Source organism: Nomascus leucogenys, chromosome 19 (assembly GCF_006542625.1).
Source record: "Nomascus leucogenys isolate Asia chromosome 19, Asia_NLE_v1, whole genome shotgun sequence".
NCBI classification, from domain to species: Eukaryota; Metazoa; Chordata; class Mammalia; order Primates; family Hylobatidae; genus Nomascus; species Nomascus leucogenys.
The window spans coordinates 49796379-49819687 of NC_044399.1; the positions used below are offsets into that span (position 1 = coordinate 49796379).

A 23309-nucleotide genomic window follows, 5' to 3' on the forward strand; every position below is an offset into this window, starting at 1 on the left:
TCCCATCTGTAGTTGGATGGTAAGCTGTTGTAACAGCTCCCACCTAGATTCCAGTGTCTGGCATATTTTGCTCTGGATCCTTTCTAACAGGATGCTTTCTAACATCACCGCCTGCCATTCTGATTCTGAACAGTCATGGCAGAGTATATGAAAAAGTATAGACCCAATAAATGTGCTATTCACGCTCTCCTCTATCATCTTCATCTCTTCATCTTCCTATCTCCTGTGCTTTAGTTGTAGGGAATTACTACTCCCCGAATATAATAAACCCCCAAATTATCTTTCCACTTTGAAGTTTTTGCTCAGTCCCCTTCTCATTCCACCTTTTCAAGTGTTCATTTCCTAGGATTTAGAAAAAAGATGGAGGTCTTGCCTTACCTTGAGGAAGGGTAGACATACAGATGGGCAGAGAAGCAGCAGCACTCTGGTTGTTGGGGAAAGTGGCGCTCTCGTTCCAGAAACAGTTGCCTAGATTTTGGTTTGGTAGATTGATATAGTCCTAGACTTTGTAAATTAGGTGATAGAGTGCAGGAGGAATAATAGGTCTTTTTATTTACTTTTAGGTTGGCATAATCTAAGTAGACCCATTTTAATCTACTTCTACTGCCTTGAGAATTTTCTCCCGAATTTTGGCAATAGTTTACTATACCTCATTCTTGTTTGTTTCTCAATTTTTTGTTGTAGTAAAATACATATAATAATTGCTGCCTTAACTTTTTTAGCTTATCAGATGGGCGAAATTTTTTAATTGACTTAAAAATATATATATCATGTACAGCAAGATGTTTTGAAGTATGTATATATTGTAGAATAGTTAAATCTAGCAAATTAACAAATGCATTACCTCACCTAGTTATCATTTTTGTGTGAGACCACTTAACATCTACCATCTTTGCATTTTTCAAGAATACAGTGTATTGTCATTAACTATAGTCACCGTGCTATAGAGTAGATCTCTTACACTTATTCCTTCTATTTAACTGTAATTCCATATACTTTGACCAACACATCCCCATCTTACCCTTAACCATCCAACCTCTGGTAACCACCATTCTACTCTCTACTTCTGTTAGATTAACTTTTTTAGATTTCACATGAGTGACATCATGTGGTATTTTTCTGTGCCTGATGTATTTCACTTAACCTAATGCCTCCAAGTTCGTCCATGTTGTCTCAATTAATAGAACTTTATTCTTTTATATGGCTGAATAGTATTCCATTGTGTATTTATACCACATTTTCTTTATCAATTGATAGACACTTAGATTTGTTCCATATCTTGGTTATTGTGAATAGTCCTGGAGTAAACATGAGAGTGCAGATATCTCTTCAACATGCTTAGTTCAAAACCTTGTTTTTACTGGTGGTGTGTTTTTGCTTCCTATAGGTGAGGAAGCACTGCAGGCTTCTAGCCAAATGTTTTGCCTTCTCTGCTTGCCTCCCACCCACAAAGCAACAGATATTCTTTTTATTTTTATTTTATTTATTTATTTTTTTCTGAGACAGAGTCTCGCTCTGTTGCCCAAGGTAGAGTGCAGTGGTGTGATCTCGGCTCACTGCAGCCTCAGCCTCCTGGGTTCAAGCAATTCTCCTGCCTCAGCCTCCCGAGCAGCTGGGATTACAGGCACCCATCACCATGCCCAGCTAATTTTTGTATTTTTAGTAGAGATGAGGTTTCACCATGTTGGCCAGGCTGGTCTCAAACTCCTGGCCTCAACTGATCTGCCTGCCTTGGCCTCCCAAAGTTCTGGGATTGCAAACATGAGTTGGTGCACCTGGCCAGATATTCTTTTTAAACTCAAGATTCTAAAATTAGTTTTTTTGGTAGGCACATGAGAAAATTTGAAGGTACACATCTTGTAACTTTGATGACAACAATAACAACAAAAACTTGTTTAAATAGGAACTGTTTGGGAATCAGGCTGAGCCATAGAATTGTCACTGCTTCAAAAAGACTTTGTGGGTTTTGAAGCCTCCTGAAGAGCTTTATAGACCTTGAGCTTAATAATTTCTTCAGATAATTTGTGTTGCTATGTCTTTTAAGTTCACTGATCTTTAGTATTTAATCTCTATTAATTTTATCCAGTGTAGTTTTCATTTCAGATATTTTACTTTATATCTCTAAATTCCCCTTTGTGATTTTTTCTACCTTTGATTTCTCCCTTCATTATTTTTGTGCTTTTCTTTTCCTTCTTTCAACGTAGGAAACATATTGATAACAGCTATGTAAAGTTCCCTGTCTAATTGTCTTATCTTTTTCGTTTCTAGACGTGTTTCTATTCACTGATTTTTTTTTCTCTTTCTCTCTTTGTTGTGAGACATTTCCCTACTTCTTTGCATTCTTGGTAATTTTTTATTAGATGTCAGACATTGTAAATTTTATGATATTAGTGCTGGATTTTGGCGTATTCCAAAATAATTTCGGACTTTGTCCTGGGATGTAGTTAAATTACTTGGTATCATTTTAATTATTTTGAGACTTGCTTTTAAACTTTGTTCATACAGATCCAGGACAACTTTTGCTGTAGGGTTAAAAGGAAAAACATTTCCCTTTTCTACATCTTATTCTTATAAAAGTCTTTTCCTTCTTATTTTGTAGATTTAAGTTTCCTGACAAGAGTTTTTCTAAAGTAGAGATTGGCAGACTAAGCCTACAGTCCAAATCCAACCTACAGCCTTTTTTGTAAATAAAGTTTTATTGGAGCACAGCACACTCATTTCTATACATATTGTCTGTGGCTGCTTTTGCACTGTAACAGTGGAGTTGAGTAGTTGCAATGGAGATAATATAGCCTGAGGCCAGGCATGATGGCCCACGCCTGTTATCCCAGCACTTTGGGAGGCCGAGGTGGGTGAATCATAAGGTCAGGAGTTTGAGACCAGCCTGGGCAACATGGTGAAACCCTGTCTCTACTAAAAATACAACAATTAGCTGGACGTGGTGGTGGGCACCTGTAATCCCAGCTACTCGGGAGGCTGAGGCAGGAGAATCGCTTGAACCCGTTGGGGGCAGAGTTTGCAGTGAGCCAAGATCACACCACTGCACTCCAGCCTAGGCAACGGAGCAATACTCCATCTCAAAAAAAATAAAAATAAAAAAAGATAAAAAGAGGTAATATAGCCTACAAAGTGTGAACCAAAAAGTGACTGAAGCAGATACCAATTGGTAGAGGTTTATTAGCCAAGGTTGAGGACTCACCTGGGAAAAAACACAGGTTAACAGGAGCATCTGTGACCTGTGTTTTTTCTAAAGGGGGTTTTGGGAACTTCCTTATTTAAAGAAGAAAGAACAGCAGGAAGGAAAAAAAAAAAGGGAAGGGAGGGTTAGCAGTGAGTCAGATGGTTATTATATTCCTATGAGGCTCTGATTAGCCTCAGTAAATCTTTTTTTTTTTTTGAGACAGGGTCTCACTTTGTCACACAGGCTGGAGTGCAGTTGCGTGATCTTGGCTCACTGCAGCCTTGACCTCCCAGCTTCAAAGGATCCTCCTACCTCAGCCCCATGAGTAGCAGGGACTACAGGTCCATGCCACCACGCCCAGCTAATTTTTGTATGTTTTGTAGAGATGGAGTTCACCATGTTGCCCAGACTGGTTTCGAACTCTTGAGCTCAAGCTATCCACCCACCTCAGCCTCCCAAAGTGCTAGGTTTACAGGCTGAGCCACCTCGCCCTGCCTAGCCTCAGTAAATCTACATTTTACACGGGAAAAGGGGGAGTACAGGAAAAATTCAGTTATGCATTGGCCTCAGCATAAAGAGAGGGATGATTTCTCATCTTGTCATTGTCCTATACCTGTGAAAATAAGCTGGTAATTGACATTGTCAGGGTGAGATTCAACAAAACTTGGTTTTAGGGCTAGTTCTTAGCGGGGGTTGGCGGGGGGTATGTATTGTGAAAGATTCCTGGTGAGCAATTTGTGAGAGGAGGCCATTTGGGAAGATTTTTGGCCTTCTATCATTGTGGGAACCTGGCTTAAAATGAGGCAATGACACACAGTTGTGAAATTACAGCTACCTGGGAACAAAAGGAAGGCAGTATTGCGAGACTCTGTTCCCAAGCTTCAGTTTCTCTTTGGCATAGTGAGTTTGGGGTCCCAAGATTCTATTTTCTTTCATAAAGCCAAAAATATTAACTATCTAGTTCTTTACCAAAAAAGTCTGCCAAGCCTTTGTTCTTAAAGAATTAGAAACTCATTTTGGGAAAGTTAAGTTAAAAGTATTTTGCATCACATATCATTGTACGTCCTATAACATCATCAACATTACTGTATTGTATATCACTATTCTTGAAAGAATATAATATCTTTGCTATTTTCAAAGTTGTGAAATATGTGGATTGTGTTTTTTATCAAAAGTTTATTTCATTTCATAGTTTTATGTTATTACACTTATTTTTGGAAAAGTTTTCATTTTTGCATTCTATTTTTATTTTTAGATGACCTCTTGGTACTTCATCTCTCTGACCTCATTCGCATGGCATTCATGGCTGCAACTGATCATAGCAACCAGCTGCGAATGGCTGGGCTCCAGGCGCTTGAAGACATTATCAAGAAGTTTGCGTCTGTGCCTGAGCCAGAATTTCCAGGTCATGTGATACTGGAGCAGTATCAGGCTAATGTGAGATTTTCTATTTATTTAAGAACTTAAAATTGATCTTTTGAAAGACAACTGAAGAAGTGCAGACTTCCTGGAGGACTGCATTTGGAACTGCAGTCTATTTATTTCTGTAGAATGCGTCTCTTTATCTCCATTGTCTGTTACCTAGTTTTAGTCACCCCACAAATGAAATAAGTGTCAAACTGTTGTCACTATTTTTAAGTTGTGATAACATATTAGTGATAAAACTAGAATAGAAATTCCAGCTCAGCTTTCCAGTCTTGTATTTAGATATTTAGCCCTGCCCTTTAAGAGATAAAAGGAACCTTCAAAAGAGTGTTGTGGATTTGCTGCCGTTATTTTTATATGGCAAATCTTCATAAGCATTTTTAGAAATAGATAGCAGTTGCCCCTTCTATAATGAAGGATAAATTAACTCAATAACAACAGTTAAAGGTATTACTGAGGCCGGGCACGGTGGCTCACGCCTGTAATCCCAGCACTTTGGGAGGCCGAAGCAGGCAGATCACGAGGTCAGGAGATTGAGACCATCCTGGCTAACACGGTGAAACCCCGTCTCTACTAAAAATACAAAAAATTAGCCAGGTGAGGTGGCGGGCGCCTGTGGTCCCAGCTACTCGCGAGGCTGAGGCAGGAGAGTTGCTTGAACCCTGGAGGCGGAGGTTGCAGTGAGCCGAGAGCACACCACTGCACTCCAGCCTGGGTGACAGAGCAAGACTCCGTCTCAAAAAAAAAAAAAAAAAGTATTACTGAAAGAATTAGATACTGTGTCGCCTAGGCTGGAGTGCAGTGGCACGATCTCGGCTCACTGCAAGCTCTGCCTCCCAGGTTCATGCCATTCTCCTGCCTCAGCCTCCTGAGTAGCTGGGACTACAGGCACCCACCACCACGCCCGGCTAATTTTTTTGTATTTTTAGTAGAGACGAGGTTTCACCATGTTAGCCAGGATAGTCTCGATCTCCTGACCTCGTGACCCACCCACCTCGGCTTCCCAAAGTGCTGAGATTACAGGCGTGAGGCACCGTGCCCGGCTGATTTTGTTTTTTTTTTAATTTCATTCAAAAGAGGGATCTAGTTGCTCCTGAGATTTGTACCTGTACTTATGTTATTCAAATGAGGCACAGTAAACTAATCCTAGCGGTGGGGGATTATATGAAAGATAAAAAAATTTTGTTAACAAGGAAATAACAGATTTTTTTTTTTCTGTGATTATGGCAAAATCTTCGCTCCAGTGCACCATACCTCATCTAAAAGTTGTGCTCAAAGATATAAAAAATTTAAAATGTGAATAATGTATAATCCGTTGTTTTTACATGTTAAGTATAAGTGAAGAAGTTAGAGCTTCTAGCCCAACTGGCTATAGAAAACCTGTATACAATTGTTTACTCCCAAATACCCAACCTATTGGAATGATGGGGTTTTTTTAAACTTTTTATTTAGAAATGATCTCGCCAGCCGGGGGTGGTGGCTCATGCCTGTAATCCCAGCACTTTGGGAGGTCAAGGTGGGCAGATCGCCTGAGGTTGGGAACTGGAGACCATCCTGGCCGGCATGGTGAAACCCCATCTCTACTAAAAATAAAAAAATTAGTTGGGCGTGGTGGCTGGCTCCTATAATCCCAGCTACTCAGGAAGCTGAGGCAGGAGAATTGCTTGAACAAGGGAGGCAGAGGCTGCAGCAGAGTGAGACTCCATCTCAAAAAAAAAAAAAAAAAAAAAAAGAAAGAAAGAAATGCTATTGCTGGGGGCGGTGGCTCATGCCTGTAATCCTAGCACTTTGGGAGGCCAAGGCAGGTGGATCACCTGAGGTCAGGAGTTTGAGACCAGCCTAGCCAACAGGGCAAAACCTTGTGTCTACTAAAAATACAAAAATTAGCCGGGCCTGTAATCCCAGCTACTTGGGAGGCTGAGGAAGGAGAATCGCTTGAACCTGGCAGGTGGAGGTTGCAGTGAGCTGAGATTGTGCCACTTCACTCCAGCTTGCAGGACGGGAGAGCAAGACTCCATCTCAAAAAAAAAAAAAAAAAAAAAAAAGAATGGTATCAAATTTACAGAAAATCTGCAAGAATAGTACAAAAAAAACTATCTTACACCCCATATTCATATTTGTCAATTGTTAATTTTGCCTCATTTGCTTTAACAATGATTCTCTCTCTCTTTCTTCCCCCAACACACACAGATTTTTTCCTAAACCATTTAAAAATAAATTATTTAAATCATGTGCTTTTACAAAACCTTGAGCATTTTAGACTGTACTTTCATAGGACAAGAACATTGTCTTCTGTGACTACAGAATAGGTAACCTCAAGAAATTCAACAATGATATATACTTTTACACAATCTATCATATTCCAGCTGTGTCAGTCAACCCAGTAACCTATTTCATATAGTATTCTTTCTCTTCCAATACAGAATCCAATACTAGCTCACATATTGTGATCAGTTACCATCTGTCTTTAGTCATAGAGAGGGAGTCTCGATTCATTTCCGAACTACTATTGATATACCTGACCAACTGGATCTCTGTGGTAAGAGAAGAATATCTCAACATAGGAGCTGACTACATCTTATTCCTGTATTCAACTTACACTTGTTATATCTAATATAGCTAAGAATCTATGACTGATGTTGGCTTATTTAAAACAAAAGCTCATATTCCTCTACTTATTAATAGCAAAAATGCATAAATTAATATTTTTGAGCAGCTTTTTAAAGCATCTCCTTTTGAGGTGAAATGACCTCTAGGGTCGTTGAGTGACCTTGAATCTTTAGTACTACTCAGTTATTTAAATAAATTGATCCAGATATGAGATTCACTCATAAGGTAAATACTGTTAGAAGTAGGTTTAGAAAATTATAGACAGAAAAAAATCTTAACAGCAATTTTTGGTATGTCTGATAACGTGACTTTGTCAGAAAATCCTGTTTACTATGAAACAAAAACAAGAGAAGAAAAACAAGATTATTGCCTACTTGATAAAAGATTCATATAGATTTGATAATGATAACCTCCTGGAAAGCAAAAGAAAAAAGATATGATTGAGTTTATTATAAATGAAAAGAGATAAGGGAGAGGTTATAAAAAGGAAAGGAACATAGAAGTGTTTTTGTGTGTTTTCATCTCCAAACACACAAGAGGCTTTATGTTTACTACTTACCTTTAAAAATAAAATGCTTTGGGCAGGGCATGGTGGCTCACACCTGTAATCCCAGCACTTTGGTAGGCCGAGGCGGGTGGATCATTTGGGGTCAGGTGTTCAAGACCAGCCAGGCCAACATGGTGAAACCCTGTCTCTACTAAAAACACAAAAATTAGCCTGGCAGTAGTGGTGCACGCCTATAATCCCAGCTACTTGGGAGGTTGAGGCAGGAGAATCGCTTGAGCCTGAGAGGCAGAGGTTGCAATGAGCCGAGATCGCACCACTGCACTCCAGCCTGGGTGACAGAGTAAGACCCTGTCTCAAAAAATAAAAAAAATAAATAAAATGCTTTATTTATCTTTCTAGGTGGGAGCTGCTCTAAGACCAGCCTTTTCACAAGATACACCATCAGATATAATAGCGAAAGCTTGCCAGGTAAGAAGAAAAATGGGACTTTGTATAGTTGTCTTCTATACATTCATAGATATCTTAGAATTTAACTTGTGTGAAAGAAAAGAGAAAAATTTGGGAAACCAACATGGGAGGATTGCTTCCATTCAGGAGTTTGAGATCAGCCCGGGCAACATGGGGAAATCCCATCTCTACAAAAAATACAAAAATTAGCTGGGCATGGCAACATACACCTGTAGTCCAGGCTACTCGGGAGGCTGAGGTTGGTGGATATCTTGAGCCTAGGAGGTCAAGGCTACAATGACCCAAGATTGCGCCACTGTACTCCAGCCTGGGCAACGGAGCGAGACCCTGTCTCAAAAAAAAGAGAGGAAAAACAAAATAATATTTTTATCTTGGAAATACAACAATGGCAGTTTTCCTTTTTATTCTGTATGAAATGATGAAATAATAATTAGGTAATAAACATTATGGTCAAAACATTGTTTTTGACCACACATTATGAAAAATTTTGCTAGTTTGTGGGTATTAAATCATCCTAAAGAGAATTTCACAATACAGACATTTCATTGGAAAATTAATCCTAGGGAGTTATTCTCATCTTATTGTATCTGCAGAGACTCACAAAACCACCAAAAAACGTACATTTTCCTTTTTTTTGGAGACTGAGTCTCGCTCTGTCACCCAGGCTGGAGTGCAGTGGCGTGCGATCTCTGCTCACTGTAACCTCCACCTCCCGGGTTCAAGCAGTTCTCCTGCCTAAACCTCCTGCGTAGCTGGGATTACAGGCGCCCACCACCATGCCCAGCTAATTTTTGTGTTTTTAATAGAGACAGTGTTTCACCATGTTGTTCAGGCTGGTCTCAAACTCCTGATCTCGTGATCCCCCCGCCTTGGCCTCCCGAAGTGCTGGTATTACAGGCATGTGCCACCACACCTGGCCCCAAAAAACGCATATTTTCTTATGCCTTTAATCAGTTTCTCTTTTTCATATGCTTCAGTTTGAAAAATGATTCATGTATTAAACTCTAATCTTTTAGGAAATCAGTTTGTCTGCTTACCTAAAGACAGAAGATAAGCAACTCTCTTCTTCCTAGTTTTCTGGAGTACAGTGAGTGCTGTGGTCCATCATTTTTGCTTAGAATCCATGGCCAAGCTTCATGTGGCCTCTATGCAGAGAAGATTCAGCAATAATAGGTTTAAAATTCTGAGTTTATCCTCTCTGTAGCTGAATGTGAGTTTGCCCCTTCCTTCCATTTTTGAAATTGATATCTCTGAAGCCTGCTGCCTTAATGGCAGTCTGCAGAGAAATTAACTCTTTCCACGGACAGGAGACCAGAGAGAGAAGAAACGTTGTTGATAAGAGATAGGTCTCTGGATCGTGATGCAAACCTTCGACTAGGTAATTTGGTTTGGGATGCTGCCACACAAATATCAAAAAATTACTGTCCATATGTAAATAAGTATATCATGATGACGTTTCAGAGCACAGCATTTAAGCAGACAAAATCTCCTACAATGCTCCTGATCATTAGAAAAGCAAAGGCTATTAGAATTTTATCTTGTATACGAGTACTGAATTTGCCTTAAACTTATTTCTTTTGTGGCCCTAGCTGCATTTTTTTTTGGTAAGAAGTTTCTTTTTTTCTAGTGGCAGCCTTAAATTTGTGACCTCCTTTCCTTCTGTTGCTGGGAGGAAACCTGGTTTCCTAACAGGTAAAGCAGTAAGTTACAAGTTCTTTCCTTTAAGGAAAGTAAGGAGTTGGCTTACATGGTATCCCAGCCTGTTTGTTAGAACAAATGCCATGTTAAGAAACTTTAAAATCAGAGTAACTCTTAGATATTATAGGAAGGACCCTCAGATGTCACACCGCTGGATACAGTAATCAGTGGATCAATCAAAAATCATTTAAAGTAGGGTCAGATCATGAACATAATGCATACTTAAATATTTCATTTCAGCATAAAATTTCAAATGTACATTCATTCACCAATCTTTTGATGTAGGGCAAAGTCTTTTCTCTGAATATTATTTTACTAATTCAGTGCTACTTTGTCATTCTTCATAAACAAAATCCATAATGCATTATCTGTGATTCTAGTTTCAGATTCTTTTTTTTTTTTTTTTTTTTTTTTTTTGAGACGGAATTTTGCTCTTGTTGCCCAGGCTGGAGTACAGTGGCATGATCTTGGCTCACCGCATCCTGCACCTCCCAGGTTCAAGCGATTCTCCTGCCTCAGCCTCCTGAGTAGCTGGGATTACAGGTGTACACCACCATGCCCAGCTAATTTTTTGTATTTTTAGTAGAGACGGGGTTGCATCATGTTGGCCAGGCTGGTCTCGAGCTCATGGCCTCAGGTGATCCACCCACCTCGGCCTCCCAAAGTGCTGGGATTACAGGCATGAGCCACCGTGCCTGGCCTAGTTTCTGATTCTTTAATGTGAAGAAAGTACTTAGGTTTTTACAAAGAAAGCTTAGTGCCAAATTCCTAATCTTTATCATTTTCCCCAATTTTTTAGTTATATTTCTACCAAATTTCACAGAAATATTTATCAAATCTTTCCCATATTTTCTTTAGTTTCCTTGGGAGTAACAGCTCTTTCTTTTCATATTCATATTTAATTTCTTTTCACTTTAAATTTAATTATTTTTCAGCAGTTTTGACTGGCATTTTAAATTTTGCCATCAGCATGTCTTTAATTGGTAACAATCAGTTAAAAATGTCCTTATTAATTTTATTAAAATTAGTTTTGAATCTTTGAGAATAAAATTTGACATAAATACTTATTCTCCACTTTTAAAACATTTTCAATATAGGAACTCAAGTCCATTAGCCATGATTTGAAATCCAAATGCTGTGAAAACCAAAAGCTTTTTTTATCATTTATTTGTCAGCAAAACCTTAGCTGACTTGTACTCACTTGGCTCTGATGTGAAGCTAAGTGAGAATGTAGCATTGGTTAATCTTTCTTATTGTGATTTGCAATACATTTTGTTGCAGGTACATCTGTGTGTTAATTATGGGGTGCTGCCACACATCTTGCTAGGTGTATTCCTTAATGAGGTTCAGGTACCTTATTACCTTTTACCCAAAAGTTGTGAACTCTGAAAAAAGTCTTGGTCCAAGGATTTCAGATAAGAAAGTAAGGACATGTGGCCGGGTGTGGTGGCTCACGTCTGTAATCTCAGGACTTTGGGAGGCTGAGGCAGGCAGATCACAAGGTCAGGAGATCGAGACCATCCTGGCTAACATGGTGAAACCCCGTCTCTACTAAAAACACAAAAATTAGCAGGGCGTGGTGGTAGGTGCCTGTAGTCCCAGCTACTCGTGAGGCTGAGGCAGGAGAATGGCATGAACCCGGGAGGTGGAGGTTGCAGTGAGCTGAGATCACGCAACTGCACTCCAACCTGGGCGACAGAGTGAGACTCTGTCTCAAAAAAAAAAAAAAGAAAGTAAGGACATGTAATTATTGTTGATAAAGGTGACACTCTGAGACCACCCCTTCCTTCTTGAAACTCTTCCCTTGGCTCCATTGTCACTGCACTTGCCTAGTTTTTCTTTTGTTTTTCTGGTATTTTCTTTTCAATTTCTTTCTTTATTCTTATTCTACTTGTGCCTTAATTGTAACTATATTCCATCTAGTCTGGCTTTAAGGCTTTATTTTTTTTTTTAAACCTGTCCTTGAAAAAAATGTAATAATACTTTAGTTATCACCTTTGTGTGGGGATTTCTAGGGTTATGTAATTACCCTTGAACTTGCTCCTGAAATCCAGACCCAAGTTTTTAATTGCCTGCTGAATATCTTTCCAGAGGTCTCTTAGTGGCACTTTGAACTCAGCATGTAAATATGTTCAAAATTAAAATCACGCTCTCTCACTTCTCATCTCCACTTAGTTTCCTTTGTTGCCCTATTATACCCGTAAAGCAGTAGTATCACCTTCCTTCCATTCAAGTCAGAAACTTCAACAATCAGCATTTGGAAATTTTTGATTCCTTCCTCTTTTTGTATCTCCCTTCACCCACCCCCTAAAATAGCTAATTGGTTTCCATATCCTGGGATTTCTAACTACAAGTCTGTCTCAGATGCCTCTCCTTTTTTATTCCATTCCCAGTTTGATCCGTATCATCTCTGTTCTATGGTATTGTAAAAGACACTTAACATATTACTTACTGTCTATATATATTTTTTCTTGTACATAAGTACTGGAACAGTTTTCCTAAAGCACAATTCTAATAATGTGATCCCCCTGTCCAGAGGCCATGGAAACTCACAATTGCTTACAGAATGAAGTCTGAATTCATTTTCCGTGGAATGTAAATTTTACCTTAATCTAATCCCAATTAACTTTCCTAATCACATCTCTTCCTCATGTAACTCTCCTATGTCTGTATACACAAACTTCCTTGACACCTAAACATTCTCATTTCTCATGCTAGAATTAATCTCTCCCTTGTCTGTTTTTAAGTGTCCCGTATTATAGTCATAAAACATTCCCATGTGTTCATTCAATCTGTGTTTTCTTACTTGAGGGTAGGGACTAGATTTTTTTTCCTATTCCTTTTTTTTTTTTTTCTTTCTTTTGAGACGAAGTCTCGCTCTGTTGCCAAGCTGGAGTGCAGTGGCGCAATCTTGGCTCACCGCAACCTCTGGCTCCCTGGTTCTAGCGATTCTCCTGCCTCAGCCTCCCGAGCAGCTGGGATTACAGACACGCGCCACCATGCCCACGCCAGCTAATTTTTGTATTTTTAATAGAGACGGGGTTTCACCATGTTGGCCAGGATGGTCTCAATCTCCTGACCTCGTGATCCGCCTGCCTTGGCCTCCCAAAGTGCTAGGATTACAGGCGTAAGCCACTGTGCCCAGCCTCTTTTTTTTTTTTTTTTAGTCACCTTTATAGCAGCAAGCATAACCCTTTTCCTGTGGTAAGCAGAAATTTTGTTGAATTGAAGAATTATTCAAGACTGAACTGCTTTGCGTGGAAAATTATTTCTGTTAACATTTTTGTTAAAGTACACAGTGGAAGCATGTTAAGTAAATACTATTTTGTTTTCTACATAGGAGTACAATAAACTCCGTGCTTACCATTGATATAAAAAATAATATTGGCCGGACGCGGTGGCTCACGCCTGTAATACCAGCACTTTGAGAGGCTGAGGCAGGCAGATCACGAGGTCAGGAGATTAAGACCATCCTGGCTAACACAGTGAAACCCCGTCTCTACTAAAAATACAAAAATTAGCTGGGCGTGGGCATGGTGGCGCATGTCTGTAATCCCAGCTGCTCGGGAGGCTGAGGCAGGAGAATTGCTTGAACCCAGGAGGCGGAGCTTGCAGTGAGCCGAGATCACGCCATTCCACTCTAGCCTGGGTGACAGAGCAAAACTCTGTCTCAAAATAATAATAATAATAATAATAATAATAATAATAATAATATCATCAAAGCATAGCATTGGGTAGTTTATTTTGTTCTGTTCTTTGGTTTTGTGTTTTATCTTCTAGGAAAAAAGTCATTTATTCCATTTTCTTATACAGTGTTAATTTTTTTTACACAAAACTTTTTGAATTCTCTTTGTTTAGGTATGTAGTACATGGATTGGAAGTGGAGTTGTCAGTGATCTCAATGATCTCCGTCGAGTACACAATCTTCTTGTTTCTTCTCTGGACAAAGTTCAGGCTGGAAAAGGATCTTCCAGCCAGCTGTACCGAGAGAGTGCCACAACCATGGAAAAACTGGCTGTTCTCAAAGCTTGGGCAGAGGTAATGACTAAACCACAACCTATTGTTTTTGACCCATTTCTTCATCCATGAGAAAATGTTCCTCTACTCTTGTTGGTAAAAAAAAATTTTGTTTTTTAAAAACTAACCCTTGATATGGAATACTTTTTGAAAATATGTTCATCAGTTTACTGAAAACCTCTATATTGAGGAAGGGCTCTCCTACATAATATGAGGAAATTAGGTAGGAAAAACTAAAAAATATAAATAATAGAAAATATTCTATGCCAAAAATCTTTTATTTGATTAAATTTCAGGAGACTTGCCACCTTGATATTGAGGCCATAGGAGTTTTGTTTGTGTTTTTTAAAGGTAGGGTCTTGCTTTGTTGCCCAGCCTGGACTTGAACTCCTGGGCCCAAACAGTCCTCCTGCCACAGCCTTCTGCAGTCCCAGGCACGAACCACAGTGCCCAGCTTGTTTTGTTTTTTAATAGCTAGTTTTACCTTTTTCATTTTCACAGTCACTTTAAAAAATATCTAATTACATTGTTTTAAATTCATTTTTCTAAATTCCTTCTGCCAGTTACTGTTGAATTCTTATCATCTGCCCTCTAGTATTGAAGTAACTAATTCCTTCCTTTACCAGCTCAGTATCTCACTTCCCTATTTTCGTGGTATTCAGCAACAGGTAACTGAAACCACAGAAAGGGAAACCACGTTTAAGGGAAGACTATTGGAGTTATAATTATTTTAAGCTTTTCCGCTAATCTAAGACTAAACTTTTCTCATTCCCTTACTTCTCACCCTCTGATTCATTCAACAAAGTGTTATTTAGCTTCAGCTCTGTCAGGTTAGCAATTGAGAATACAGGGGTGAGATATATTACATTTGCTGAGCAAGACAAACTGGTAAACAAGTAGATGAACCAAAGGGTAAGGAGCATTATCATAGGAGAAATACAAAGTGTTTTGAAACACATAGCAGAGGCACTTAACAATAGACTGGAGGCTCAGAAGTAGCCTTTTTGGAGAAAGTGATGTTTACATTGAAACATGGAGGATAGGAGGAGGTATCGGTTAGGCATGAGAGTGAGGAGGAGACTGTGTGAAGCTCAGTGCTGTCTACTCTTCCTCTTTGTATCTTCAGCACCTTCCTCTGTATGTCCTCTAAAACTGCGCACATAGGCCAGGTGCAGTGGCTCACGCCTGTAATCCCAGCACTTCGGGAGGCTGAGGCAGGTGGATCACCTGAGGTCAGGAGTTCGAGACCAGCCTGGCCAACATGGTGAAACCCTGTCTCTGCTAAAAATATAAAATTAGCCTCGCATAGTGGCGCATGCCTGTAATCCCAGCTACTTGGGAGGCTGAGGCAGGAGAATCGCTTGAACCCGGGAGGCAGAGTTTGCAGTGAGCCGAGATCATGCCATTGTACTCCAGCCTGGGCAACAAGAGCGAGACTCTGTCTCAAAAAAAAAAAGTTAATTAATTAATTAAAAAACTGTGCACATTTGTGCACATTATTCTCAGGAATATTTAAGGATGTGCACAAGGGTTCTGCTACAAGGGTATTTGTTATGGTGTTACTATTCACAAAAAAGTGGAAATAACCTAAATGTATTTCTTGATCTTGAAAGATGATGATATTAAGTGACTAGAAAATTGAGGTGGAAATTATACACACATGCACACACACATTATTACGTAAAAAACTGTGAGCATGTTTATATAACTGTCTAGACTGTTAACAGCATTGTATCTGAGTAGTAGGATTATATGTAGTTTTAATTTTCTTCATTTTGCTTATGCTTCTGATTTTCCTCCTTTTTTGTGTAATATCTATAGGAAAAATAAGCCTAAAAATTTATTTTAAAATAGGTCTGAAAGATATATTCTCATATATTGCAGGTAGCAATATAAAATATAGAACCTTTTTAGAAAGCATTTGGCAATGTCTATTCTGAGTCATAAAAATATTTGTAAACACTGACCCAGTAATTCCATTTCTGGGCCTGTATTCTAGTGAAAAATATCCAAAATATGGAAAAGAGGTAAGTTTACAAACACGTTTACTTGCAACACTACTTATGATGTGAAGAAATGAATATCTTTTGTCTTCGAAAGCTGTATTTCATCTTTCTAAGATTCCAATGCTAAGTAAAGAATTAGAAGTAAATATAAAATTTCAACTGTAGGAAAACTGGTAGATACATTATGGGTCATCCACTGTGAGTCATTAAAATAATGGTTATGAAAACTGATATTCACATGGGAAAACCCTATGACATGTTTATCAGTAAAACTAAATACAGAATCTCTGTACAGCAAAATTATAACTTACAAAGATAGAATATGAAAACCCAGAAATTGAGGTTATGAGTCATTTTTAACTAGTTTCCCAACTTTTTATAGCATAATTATTAAAATATAAGTCGAGGAAAAATACATACATAGACCTTAAAGTCTTACAGTGACACCCTTGCTTCCCCATTGCCTGCAGACTAAAAACTTCAGCTACTTCCAGCTTATAACCTGTGCTCCGTCTATATGAGAAACTTGCACTTTACTTAGATTACCATGCAGTTTCCTATTTTTGTGCTCTTGCTCTGGCTGTTCCCTCTGCCTGTAAGCTCCCTTTCCATCTTTGCCTATGAGTCAGTCAACTTTTGTCCTTAAAAACTTTCTCACACTCCCAAGGCTAAGATTCGTTTATCTGTGATGTTCCCTGAGATTCATTCACTCATTGCATAAACTGCCGAGTGTTCATTAGGTACCAGACACTGTCTACGCACTGGGTAGAGTGTACTAGAAGATACAGCATTAAAAAGATTATCTTTGTAGAAGATAAATAATTAAAACCAAATCTTTAAAAGTTTCTTCTCTTAAGCACCTTTTCACTTCCCTCTTATTATAATATTAGCTTGTGAATTCAATGGAAAGCAAAAACTATGTATTATTATTTTTTTTTTTTTTGCTTCCAGTCCTAGAACGATAACAAATTCAAGGCAAGAGGTGCCTACCTAGTAAGGATTTGATGAATGAATGGCTGGATATACTTAAGAGTGCTTATTGTGACATTTTCTTAAAAATGTTAGTGGCCAGGCACTTAGGGAGGCTGAGAAAGATGGATCACCTGAGGTCAGGAGTTTGAAACCAGCCTGGCCAACATGGTGAAACACTGTCTCTACTGAAAATACAAAAATTAGTCAGGTGTGCTGGTGTGTGCCTGTAATCCCAGCTACCCTGGACCCTGAGACAGGAGAATCACTTGAACCCGGGAGGTGGAGATTGCAGTAAGCTGCGATCGCACCACTGCACTCCAGCCTGGGTTACAGATCGAGACTCCATCTCAAAACTAAAAAAAAAGTGTAATAACAAATTTAGGGGGGAAACAAGTGTGTAATCACTAGAAGATATGACTATAATATATTCGTAACTTGAGATCCAAAGTCCCTATTTTAGAATTTAGTCAATTGCTGTATATTTTCTCTGTGCTGTAAGTCTGCTTGGTGTAGGAATAGGGGTAAGACACAGTGCTTCTCATCAAGAAGCTTGCAGTGTACCTATACAGATACCGTACTTAGGCTTTCTCGTTAGGTACAATGGACGTAACACTGTGGAGGGAAGACAGTTTTCTCAAGATTTTTATCTAGCGTAATTCTTTTCTTGCTTGCTGTCATTCCTTTGTTTTTTGTTTTCTCATTAATACATTATTCAGTTTTGTATGTGCCAGTAGCCAAAGCCTAAATGTATTACAAAAACAAAGGAAAATAAATATGATTCAACAAAGAAGAATCTTTGAAATTATATTTTAGGAAAGTTGCTTTTATGTCTTTTTGGCTCACAAACTAGAGAGAAAGGATATAGATGTGTGTGACTAGCAGATTATATTAGCCAGGCTATCTGTTGTAAATGCTAGATTGCAAAATATCATTTAAGGTCTGTGTAAGAAGGAGTTTAGAAGGATATTTATGGAAATCCTTTCTGATGTCTCTTTTTGCCTCTCAGCTGCTTACTTTGAATGGCTGGTTGTCTAATAAGTCTAGGAAGGTGGAGGCAGAAACAGAGTTGTACCCTGTGGCAAAAAAAAAGTGGGGTGGGGGGTGCTTTGTAAAGTAGAATGAGGGAAGCCAGAAGTAACTCTGAGAAGCCTACTCAAGGAACATGCCATCAGAGGAGTAGTCAGAAGTCAGATCAATTTTTTTAGAAAAATGTCTCCAAAGCAAATGGAATTATTCTTTTGTGTTTATCAGGAAATCATGGAGTTGTATATACTTTTTTTTTCTTTTTTTGAGACAGGATGTCAAATCTGGTGCCCAAGCTGGAATGCAGTGGCACGATCATAGCTCACTGGAACCTTGAACTCCTGGGCTCAAGCGATCCTTCTGCCTCAGCCTCCCAAGTAGCTGGGACTACAGGCACGTGCCACCATGCCTGGCTAGTATTTTTGTTATTTTTTGTAGAGATGGGGTCTTGCTGTATTACCCAGGCTGGTCTTAACTTCTGGCTTCAAGTGATTCTCAGCCTCTCCAAGTGCTGGGATTATAGGCATGAGCCACTGCACCCGATCAAAGTATATACTTTCTTTTTGTTTTGAAATGGAGTCTCATTTTGTCACCAGGCTGGAGTGCAGTGGCGCGATCTCGGCTCACTGCAACCTCCGCCTCCCTGGTTCAAGCGATTCCCCTGCCTCAGCCTCTGGAGTAGCTAGGACTACAGGCGCCCGCCACCACGCCCGGCTAATTTTTGTATTTTTCGTAGAGACAGGGTTTCACTGTGTTGGCCAGGACGGTCTCGATCTCTTGACCTCGCGATCTGCCCACCTCCGCCTCCCAAAGTCCTGGGATTATAGGCGTGAGCCACCGCACCCGGCCAAAGTGTATACTTTCTAATATCTATACCCAGTTATCTTTGAAGATTTAACTGTATTTTTATAACAACTTAAAATATCTTTTTTTAATCTTATGCCTTAACTATTTTGTCCTCTTAAATACATTAGGTATATGTGGTTGCTATGAATATTAAAAAGGAAGCAGAGTCAAAACCAAAAAGAGCAATTAAAAATACTGACGATGATGATGACGACTATGGTACCATCGATGAACTGCCACCAGATAGTTTAATAACACTGGTACAACCTGAACTACCAACACTCAGTCGCCTGTGGTTAGCAGCATTAAAAGATTATGCACTCTTGACTTTACCAGCGGAATTTTCTAGTCAGCTTCCTCCAGATGGTGAGTATTACATCCTGAGTTTTACTTTTATGGAGTTCAAAGTAGTAGTTAAACAAAATAGAGATGGTATAGACTAGCAACAACAGTTACCATAGTAACAGTTTAAATTTCTGTGGCTTAAGTTTGATGTTGTCTCAGAGTGTGTACTCTATATTGAATATGTAGATAGAAGATATAGCATAGAGCTTTTTTGTTGGCTGAAGCAAACATATTAGCAACCACTGTTAAAATAATAGCTGTATGAGCTAGGGTATTCTAAATAGCTATGGATAACAAATCATGATGCATAACCATAGATGTATATTGCTGTACTGTTCAATGTGTGTATTTTCATATTCTATTTCAGATTCCTAGTGTGCCAATAAATTATGTTCCTAAAGTGCTTTGCAAATTGTACTTTAGTTTTCTTATCAAAATCAGTATAGAAATCATCAACATTTTTTTCTGTTTAGAAAGTGTGTTATTAGTTCCGACTCGAAGGACCCATTCTCCTTCCTATATATTAACGATAAGAATAATGGAGTTCCCCCTGCCCTCTTTTTTCCTTCCTTAATCCATCATAACGGCAAGGAGTGATGAGGAAGTCCTCAGTGTTAGTAGTGGAAACAACAGGAGGTGGAGAGGAATAGCAGAAGAAGAAAGAAACAGAGTTCCCTGGTTATGATAGAAAGATAAGATGATAGGGTTTTAGGAGCCACTGGCAACAATGAAGAGGTAAATTCTGTGACAACAGGGTAAGAATACTTAGTGACAGCAGTAGCAGAGGAAAGGCTGGAAAACTAGCATCAGTGAGGAAGAGAAAGTTATTCCAGTTCATCAGCTACAGAAAAGGGGTTACTTTTGGTGGCTTTATAAAGAGGAGAAGCCCTTTGGCTAGATTTCTCTTTTGTATGTAACAGGTATTTTTGTTAGTGGTTCACAAATGAGCGAACATGTATAATAGTAATGTTTTGGCCGGGCGCGGTGGCACACGCCTGTAATCCCAGCACTTTGGGAGGCTGAGGCGGGTGGATCGAGAGTTGGAGACCAGCCTGGCCAGCATGGTGAAACCCCATCGCTACTAAAAATACAAAAAATTAGCTGGGTGTTATGGCACAGGCCTGTAGTCCCAGCTTCTGAGGAGGCTGAGGCAGGAGAATTGCTTGAACCCAGCAGGAGGAGGTTGCAGTGAGCCAAGATCGCACCATTGCACTCCAGCCTAGGTGACAGAGCGAGACTTCATCTGAAAAAAAAAAAAAAAGTAATGTTTTTCATTGATTTGATTGCTTTACAGGTGGAGCATTTTATACCCCTGAAACTATTGATACAGCTAGACTTCACTATCGGAATTCCTGGGCCCCAATTCTCCATGCGGTGGCACTTTGGTTAAATAGCATAGGATTTACGTGTTCAGAGTCTACAGAAGCAGCAGCAATATCTGGTTTACAAAAGCGTTCTACATCTGTCAATTTAAACCAGGCATCAGGAGCAGTGGGTAGTGCTAAATCTTTGCCAGAAATTAATAAAGACAGAATGCATCTGATTTTAGGTAGGTCTGTTATATTAACGTATTTCAAGATTATCACTTCTGAAAATTCGTGTCTTTCATTTTAAAGCTATGGAAAGATTTTGTACAGTATAGCACAGTTCAGAGAAGGAAAAGTGAAAGGATTTTTCACCTCACCTTATAAATTGTTAATTGAATTTTTAACCTAGAAATTAAATTATTAAAAACTACTGAAACTACTTAACTGTCATGCTCATTCACAGAGCAATATCGAATAATTTTCAGTAAAAAAACTTAATACGTTTTATATTCAACAATAGGTTTTCTTTTTACTTGGCACTTAACCAATTATCCCATTAAGAAAAAAATGTTTAAGCAGATTTCAGTGAATCCTAATGTAAAATTGCTTTATAAATGCTTTTTTGTTTCTTGTTTTTTGTTTTTTGTTTGAGACAGAGTTTCACTCTTGTTGCCCAGGCTGGAGTGCAGTGGCACGATCTCGGCGCACCACAACCTCCGCCTCCTGGGTTCAAGCGATTCTCCTGCCTCAGCCTCCCAAGTAGCTGGGATTATGGGCATGCGCCACCACACCCGGGTAATTTTGTATTTTTAGTAGAGGTGGAGTTTCTCCATGTTGGTCAGGCTGGTCTTGAACTCCTGACCTCAGGTGATCCACCCACCTGGGCTTCCCAAAGTGCTCAGATTATAGGTGTGAGCCACTGCACCCAGCTATAGATGCTTTTTTAACATTTAAGAATTTATACATTGTAATGAAGCTTTTAGTGATCTTATGTTTTCTGGGAGTGAAAAGGAACACAATAAGGTGTAATTATGGGATTCATCAGTAGATGTGGTAAGTGAAAATATGAAAAACTTCCAAAACAATGACTTTACCCTTATGTAAATTAAAAGCAGTTGTTTTCTGTGATACCCATTGTGTCTCTGTAACTTGCCATTTAAAAACTTTGTATGCATGAAAAATTATTTGGCTACCGTTTAATGAAAAGCAATTTTATAATGTTTGTAAATTTATTTTCTTAACGTATTATTTTAAAAGTCTTAGAAATAAAAACTTAATATCTTCATAATCAACCTAATGGCATGGGAATTCCTTCTTTCACACATAGCTAATTTGAATATTAACCTAATTGCAAAACTACAACCTTATGCTGAGTTTGGCTGCTTAACTTGGAAACCATTTTGAACTCTCCTTTAAGGTATTAATAAATACACGTTAAGGTAATCTGTAAAAACATAAATAGAGAAGAAATATGGGATCAAACAACATAAAGTGTTTTATAAGTGAAAAAACATGTTTTTATTTTGTGCATTTCAGGTGTGAGTATACAGTTTCTTTGTTCCCCTAGACCTGAGGAGCCCATTGAACACGTTACAGCATGCCTGCAGGCCTTACATACCTTGCTAGACTCCCCTTATGCTCGAGTCCATATTGCAGAAGATCAGGTACAGTGTATTGCTGTGATAGATACTTGTGTGGTTTTTTTTTTTTTGAGTATTGCTTTACAATGGAAGAAAGGATGGATTTTTTTTCTGTATTGGATCCTATTTTAACATGATATGAGTACACTGACTCCCTGTATTTATTCACTCAGTTACTTTTATTCTGTGCCTGGTCTGCCCCAAACATGGTTTGAGGTTATAGATACTGAAAGCAGTTTCACTGTGCCTGAATTAAGAGATAAGTACAGTGTGGTAAGTGCTATTTTAGTGCATGTAAAGCTGCAATTAGAATAGAGAGGAGGAGCCCAATGTTGTGATAGGAAAGCAAAGGATGGTTTCTCAGAGTAGGCAATGGTTGAATCAAATCTTCAAGAGAAATTAGTGAGGCAACACAAGCGGGGTGGGTTTTCCTCTCAGAAAGAATAGCAAATACAAGCACTAGGAGGCATGAGAGAACACGGCAAGTTCAAGGGCATAGCCATTTACTGTGGCTGATATGAATGGAACATGAGGTTGTTAGATGAGGCTGGACAACAAGGTGAAGACCAAATAATGAAGATTTCTTGATGACATGTTAAAGAGTTTGAACCCTATCCTGAAAGTGGTAGGGAATCATTAAAAATGTTCAAGTAGAGGAATGATGTAACTAACTTTATATTTCAGAAGGATCATTCTGTCAACCCGTAGAGGTAGGTTGGTTTGTAAGAGATGGGAAGGGAGACAGGGAGGCCAGTTCTGAGGCTTTTTTCATAATTCCAGAGAAATGAGAACACTAGCGTAGGAAGGCTGAATAAAGGAAGAAGAAAGAGGACCAAGATTGGAAGCTTGAGGATAAATAGCATTTAAAAATTGAGAAGAAGGAAATAAATCAACAGTGGAAACTACTAGAGAAGTTGGAGGAGAACCAAAAGAGAACAGAGTTATCAAAGACAAGGGAGGAGTTTCAAGAAGGGTAGACAGAGTCTCAAAAGAAAGAATCGAGTAAATAAGCACAGAAATGAGTCCAGGGGAGGCTATTGCTGACCTCTTGCAGAGGATTGTTTGAGGTGACTAGTAGCCAGATAGTAGAAGATCGAGGCGTGAATAAGAGAGTAAAGGAAGTGGAAACATCTAGGCTGGGAAAGGAAGGAGCAAGATACATAGAGGAGGACATGGGGTAGATAAAAGGATCTGGAGGCTTTGGGAATAGTGCAAGGGGGGCATGAGGTAAGAAAGACTTGAGCATTGTCGTTATACTGAGAA

The 23309-nt window shown here is 39.0% G+C and overlaps 1 protein-coding gene across 8 annotated transcripts in view; it reads left to right on the plus strand.

The window, feature by feature from the left end:
• The window catches only part of HEATR5B (HEAT repeat containing 5B), a 105571-nt gene that overhangs the window by 59647 nt on the left and 22615 nt on the right, over positions 1 to 23309 (plus strand). For 7 of the 8 annotated variants that reach the window (XM_003262733.3, XM_030800700.1, XM_030800701.1 and 4 more), the window contains 6 exons: positions 4437 to 4618; positions 8124 to 8192; positions 13749 to 13928; positions 18883 to 19120; positions 20394 to 20648; positions 21943 to 22070. In XM_003262733.3, coding sequence (XP_003262781.1) covers positions 4437 to 4618; positions 8124 to 8192; positions 13749 to 13928; positions 18883 to 19120; positions 20394 to 20648; positions 21943 to 22070 — 1052 coding nt within the window. The remainder of the gene's footprint in view (positions 1 to 4436; positions 4619 to 8123; positions 8193 to 13748; positions 13929 to 18882; positions 19121 to 20393; positions 20649 to 21942; positions 22071 to 23309) is intronic. The other variant, XR_004027103.1, reaches the window with a different exon arrangement.